Source organism: Physella acuta, unplaced genomic scaffold, assembly GCF_028476545.2.
Source record: "Physella acuta isolate Inbredline_101_S28 unplaced genomic scaffold, ASM2847654v3 ptg001145l, whole genome shotgun sequence".
Taxonomy (NCBI): domain Eukaryota; kingdom Metazoa; phylum Mollusca; class Gastropoda; family Physidae; genus Physella; species Physella acuta.
In genome coordinates this window covers 10,253-16,562 of record NW_026732662.1, presented here as the reverse complement: position 1 = coordinate 16,562, position 6,310 = coordinate 10,253, and the positions used below count along the sequence as shown (strand labels likewise).

The 6,310-nt window shown below is 34.3% G+C and overlaps 1 protein-coding gene across 1 annotated transcript; it reads left to right on the top strand.

Annotated features, from left to right (window-relative positions):
- The first annotated feature begins 2,767 nt into the window (after positions 1–2,767).
- On the top strand, positions 2,768–5,778 carry LOC131956289 (uncharacterized). Its single transcript, XM_059320746.1, has 3 exons — positions 2,768–2,841; positions 3,078–4,375; positions 5,327–5,778. The coding sequence occupies exons 2-3, from the start codon at positions 3,094–3,096 to the stop codon at positions 5,362–5,364; spliced, it is 1,320 nt and encodes a 439-aa protein (XP_059176729.1). The 5' UTR covers positions 2,768–2,841; positions 3,078–3,093; the 3' UTR covers positions 5,365–5,778.
- The last annotated feature ends 532 nt before the right edge of the window (positions 5,779–6,310 follow it).

Sequence of the window (6,310 nt, the reverse complement as noted above, 5' to 3'; positions counted from 1 at the left end):
TTAGTTTTCCTCGGTTGAAGAAGGGGGGTCGGCTCTGTAGCTTCCTTACGGATTTGGCTGCATTGCGTCATACTTCTCCTAAGTGGAGCCCTGATTCTCCCGAGGACTGGATTTGTTTCGGATTTGGCTTTAGTTTCTGTAACTGTCTTTTGTTTTATGTGGACGAGTAGTTAGCCCATCGCACAACCCCCAACCTGGAGGACCAGGGCACATCGTTTGGTCTGGCCCCTACCCACGCAGATCTGTCCGACTTGGTTAAACCTGCCAGGAGCACTAGGCTCCCGCCGGCATAGCTCTGGGGGTCGCTGGGGCACACAAGCCATCCCACCACTTCAAGGCGGTGTGAGTTCTTTAAGTGCTCCAGATTTAATATAATTTACGACTTTTAATAGCAATAGAGTCGGAAGAGTCTTGCTGGCAAGGACATACCCGTGAAGCATGCAGTAGATTCCAGTTGGTTAGGGAGCTAAATCTTTTACTGTTATCTGAAAGCCCGATCAGAGTTTCTTCCAGGCATCTCTTCGGGGGTTGCCCCCCCCCCCGAAAAATTTCTACCCCCCCCCCCCCCCCCCCGAACGAAATTAAATTTATATCATGTATATAGAAAATATATACTTTTAACAGTGTCCGCCCCCCAGAAGAAAGTCTACCGTCCCCCCCAAAATTTCAAGTGCCCCCCCCCGGAGAAAAAAGTCTGGAAGAAACACTGAGCCCGATTTTGACCAAAATATAGATGGCGCACCATCCGTACAAACCCCCACAGCCGTTTTAACCCATTTTAACCACCCAGTTTTTTTTAAAAAAAGGTATTTATTTTCTCCATGACATCTTCACAAAATAGTAACTCTTTTTTGCTATCTTCTGAATGAATATATTTCACAAAGACAAGCAACTGCGAACACGAACTCACGTCTGTTGATTTAATTCAAAATGTGTTCCTTAACATCTACGGACATGTCTGCTATACGCCGCTGAATAGTATTATAAAACAGAGATATTTGTTGCATCTTTACTGCACTGGAATTCCCAAAAATTAATTTCACCATCTTCAACATGCATGGTTTGATAAGAATTTCTCCTATTGTGTTTTTTTTTGCTTGGCAATTTCTATCGCGACTTCATTTGATGCTTGCACTAATGCTGTGTTTCCTTGGTAAAAGCTTCCTGTTCGAATAGATCTCTGACGTTTGCAACTAGCTTCACGCCGACGAAAGAACTCCATATCTTTTTTTTTGTGTCTTTCGAATGACTCGTCATAAAATGAGGTTTTAGTTTTGAAGTTTTCATAGACTCATGACGCGGAACAACTTTACACAGTACGCATTGTTTATTCAATTTCCAGTGATATTAGTAAAGCCAAATTTCAGATATTCTCGTAAATATTTAAGTTTTGTTTATCATTTGTTTATCAGTCTGCCAGTTGGCGACCCCCCAGAAAGCTCTTCGAGACCCCCAGGATTGTCGTGACCCCCAGTTTGGGAACCCGTGATGGTAAACAAAGCAAATACGTGACTAGCGAAAAAAGCGTGCGTTAGGGTGCAAATGCTTGTAGGTCTCGGTCTCTCTTGCTTAAAATTCAAAATCTCGCTGGCTAGCGAGAGATACACATTTTCGAACTAAATTAATTGCTAACAGAAATGAATGGAACTTGTTAATTTCTAGTCATCGCTTCAAGATTTTGAAACAAAAACAAGAGTACCCAAAATGCAACAAATATAAATGCTTATTACTTTTATCAGAATCAAATAAAGTACATAAAGGCTAGTCTATTAATATTATAGTAATATTATAACAGGTTATACGGATTCGAATAAATAATAACAAACTGTACACTTCTTTTAAAAAACGACAATTTAAAATAGGCTTTTTTTTTCTTTAAGCGTGCAACTTTATGCACTCTATCATTATTATTGATCAGTAGATTTTAATTTTAAATATCTCAAAAATAGCGGAGGTAATTTTGTTTTGTTACCGATTTAATAAAAAATTATTCACGAGAAGCTCCATTGTGTGCATTTTCTGAGTCACACAATCGATTTACTTTTAAACAATATATTGCAAAGATATTTTATTTTAAAATAGCAGTTAAACAGTTAAATAGCTACAACAAAAAATAAATGAATAAAAGTGAAATGCAAACAGCAACTAGACTATTGTTTAAATACAGATTTGAAATTATAAATCTTCATTAAACTTGTAAGTAGACGTTTGAAATTTTAAAACCTATTATATTAATTGTATTGTGCGATATACAGCGAAACATTACCGTTATAGTTTTTAATCTCCATATGGTAAAGTATCAAATTTGGGTCGTGGTTTGTAATGTTTTCTTGGAAAATAATGAAGAATTTATACAATATTTAACGTGTAATTTTTACCGTATCTTGTTCTATATTATATCCAGTGAATTACACATACCAAGTGTACCACAAATACCAATCATTAAATTGTTTTAATTATATAAGTATCGATGTAGATTTCGTAAACTAAATGCACAAAAATAACAACAAAAGTTAGTAAAATAACGAAAACAATGCCTTATGTTTTTGGTAGACATCATTAACAAGACAATGATAAAAAGGAGGTAACAAAAAAAAAACCAGAAAAAAAACAACTACTGTATAGCTAGTGTACGAGAATTTCCAAAAAAAAAAAAACACGACGGGGAAGCCCCTAACAACACCCATGTCACCTGACTACCTGTGCTATAAAACCTTGATCCGACTACAATGATGTGCATATCTTCTTTCAGCTGCAAGGCAGTGCCTAAAAACGTGTTCATTTTATGTTCGAAGGTTATAAGGTTATAAGTGAATTTGGTTAATATATCACCAACTGGCGGTAAGTTTTATATATGTGCTTTATATATATATATATATATATATATATATATATATATATATATATATATATATATATATATATATATATATATATATATATATATATATATATATACAACCCAAGTGAACATAAGCTCCGTTTTCTTGAATAGGAATTAAGCGTCATGTACTTAAATATTGAGCTGAAGTTAAATGATTGTTTGCTTATTGTAGATTTATTAATTTTATTTTCAGAATTCTGATATTTGAAATGGCTTCTGATCGTCTTATTGATATTGATGTAATAATTTTTGGAAAAACTGGTAATGGTAAAAGTTCAACAGGCAATGCCATTTTAGGGGAAAAAGGATTTGAAGCTAGTGATAGTGCAAAACCTCATACGCTGGCTTCAGCCTACAAGATCGTCATCCACGGAAATAAGAGAATCAAAATCGCAGACACACCAGGACTACAGAATAGAAATACTGCGGAGGAGATAGAAAACATATCCGAACAACTCCCTATGGCAATGAGCTTTTTCCCTAACGGTATACACGTAATGCTTCTTGTCGTTAAGTATGGAAATCGCTTTACAGAAGAAGAAATAAATACAGTTGAGATTTTGAAAGCTTGCTTTGGTGAAGATTTTTTAAGAGATCGCGTCATAATAGTAGTAACGTTTGGCGATAACTTTGATACGGAACACGAAGAGGACAATCTTTCATTCGACTCGTGGTGGAGGCAACCAAGTGGTGAATTCAAAAAATTAATAGATGAATGCAATGAGAGAATCGTCCTGTTTTATAACAATGGGAGACAATATCAGGACAAGAGAGAACAAGCTGTTGCAAAGCTTTTGGAAATGATTACAAATTTGATGGTAAAAAGTGAGAACATACGATACACTAATGATGACTTCACAAAATGCTTTTTGGAAAGAAAACGGCTTCTTTTGGAGCTTAAGCTGCCTCAGCTCTGCATGATGTTTCGAGATAAAATAATAGAATTAGAAGGAAAAATAAAAATACATTACAAAGAAAACACAATGAGTAAAGAAGAACAAACTGAACTTATAGACCAGTGCGCAGAATTGTTAAAAGAAATACACGAGGAATCTAAAGGTACTGATTCATTTGATGATTTTAAAAAAAAAGTCGAAGAACTACACAAGGAAATAAAAAAAATAGACACAAAAAATCCCATCAGAGAACAACTGACACAATCAGTGAACATTATGCAAAATTTAATCAACCCACCCGTTTCGTTTGCCAACGTTATGAGAATAATTGCTGGCGTGTCGATAGCTTCAGCATTCGGTGCAGCTGCAGTTGCTTTTTTTAGTCCCGCCATCGTGCTAGGTGCAGTCGGTGTTGCTGTTGCTGATACAGTGATGGCTGCAGGTACTGCTGGTATAGCTACTGCAGCGCTATCAGCAGTAGGTGCAGCTGGAGTTACGGCTGTTGCGGGAATGACAGCATTAGGTTTGACATCAGGAAGGGCGGGTAAAACCACAGACAACAATACAAGGGAAGAGGAAACAGATTCTATTACAGGTAAAATGAATATTTTTCAATTACTGTGTATATGTGCGTGTGATTGTATTACGATGGTTTTCAGAAAATTACTAAACACTTAACATACCGTATAAATTACGTATTTTTCTGCAATCGCGTCTTTCAACTAAACTAATACATTAAATATTTTTATTTACTATTGAGTGAAACATGAAGTTTATTGCCTTTTTACTTTTTCTTATACAGAGTACAGCGGAAGTATTGTAATTGTGCGAAATATAGAAATCGAGATTTTCACAACTTTTGATGTTTCTGAAAACCGTTTCAGATATGTTGATGAGCTTTTATTTTATTTAATTTGTAGAGATGAACGAAATTTTATATTTAAGTATAAACTCCTGTATGTATATTTCTGTCAGCTTGTGAGCGATTTCCAATAACTGGAAGTGTATTACCCTATTTTCGATTTCCCAAATCCTTCAGAATTCGATACTTACATAATGTTTTCTAAATCATTCCCTAAGATCTTTGTTTTCTCTATAAATGAGCAGTTTTGTCACACACTTCTATATTGCTATTTTTCACTTATAGTGACATCCTAGTGGGTAATAAAATAGTAGACGAGAAAGTCTAAACAACTATATTGTCTATTTATTAAATATATTAAAAATAAGATTGAATTTGCTAAATTTAAACCTAGCTAGTGTTCTTTCCGGCTTTGAATTAATGTTATTGTTACATTTTACCCTAAATTAAATATTTACCTAAATTGAATTTTATTTGATGAGACCACGGACGACACATTCAAAGTTACGGTTAGGGTCAGGTTTAATTTAAAAATCATTTGCCAGTTTGCACCACATTGAATCTTAGAAACAAAAATTTTTATTTACTTCTCATTAATTTTACATCATGTCATAAATAACTTAAAAGTAATGTATTATTTTTAATTTTATAATTAAATTTGCATATTTTTTTTAATTTATTAAGCTCAAGATGCCATTGAAGACAACAAGAAACAGCTGTAAGACTCTTTATTCTGCAAATCACATGTTTCTAATAAAGAATTAAGATTCTTTTTTTTTAAAATCCAGACAGGAAGTATTTTGTTAATTCATTTCATTTTTACTAGATACACATATTTTTTTTTAAGTTAACATAAACACATGTTTTGATTTTAATACATTTGCTTTCTTCCATCTATAATAACTATTTTCCTTTTTGAACATCTGTAATGCTACTTTTATTTTGTAACTGTCTAAATTGCTTAATAAATTTAGAAGGGAAACAATGTAGCAGAACATTTTTTAAAACAGGCTTAGCGTGCACTTTGAAAATGTATATTTTCTTCATTAATTTTTTTCTTACATTAGTCCAGTAATCACTTTGAATAGATTTAAGTTGTTTCATATTATTTAAAAAAAGAATCAAGATCAATAAAGCTACAAACCAATAACCATGTGGAATAAGCATTGATCGATTTTGTTCGATTGTGTTCTATCCCGTTTTTTCTTTATCATTCTAATTAACATAATCATTACCAAAAAGGGGTTGGCGTTGTCGAGTCGGTAAAGCTCATGTTTGCTAAACCGAAAAGTCTCGAGTTCGAACCCTCGGGCAAATGAGGCTCGTTAGCTGGGGACATCCACTCTACTAGGAGAGACAACTCCAAAATCAAACAACTGCTGCCTTGGCTGCCTTGTTCTTGGTCGGACAAAGGCTATGGAAGCAAATCCAAAGAGAAAAGCAGGCTGAAATCGGAGTCAATGGCATGGTGGAGTCGGCAAAAAACTCATGGTTGATAAATTCGAAAAAGTTTCGAGTTCAAACACTCTGGCAGATAAGGCTCGTTCCCTTCCAACACTAAAAATTAAGAACGAAGAAGAAGAAAGATTACCAACTACTTTTTGATAACAAGCTTTAATGTAATAATGCACTATTATTGATGTAATTAATAGTATCATCTCCCCTGAG

Excerpts from the sequence above, each read along its gene's own strand:
- LOC131956289 (XM_059320746.1), top strand. The coding sequence starts at position 3,094 with ATGGCTTCTGATCGTCTTATTGATATTGATGTAATAATTTTTGGAAAA. Across the intron at positions 4,376-5,326 it reads GGAAACAGATTCTATTACAG|CTCAAGATGCCATTGAAGAC; the intron begins GTAAAATGAATA and ends TAATTTATTAAG.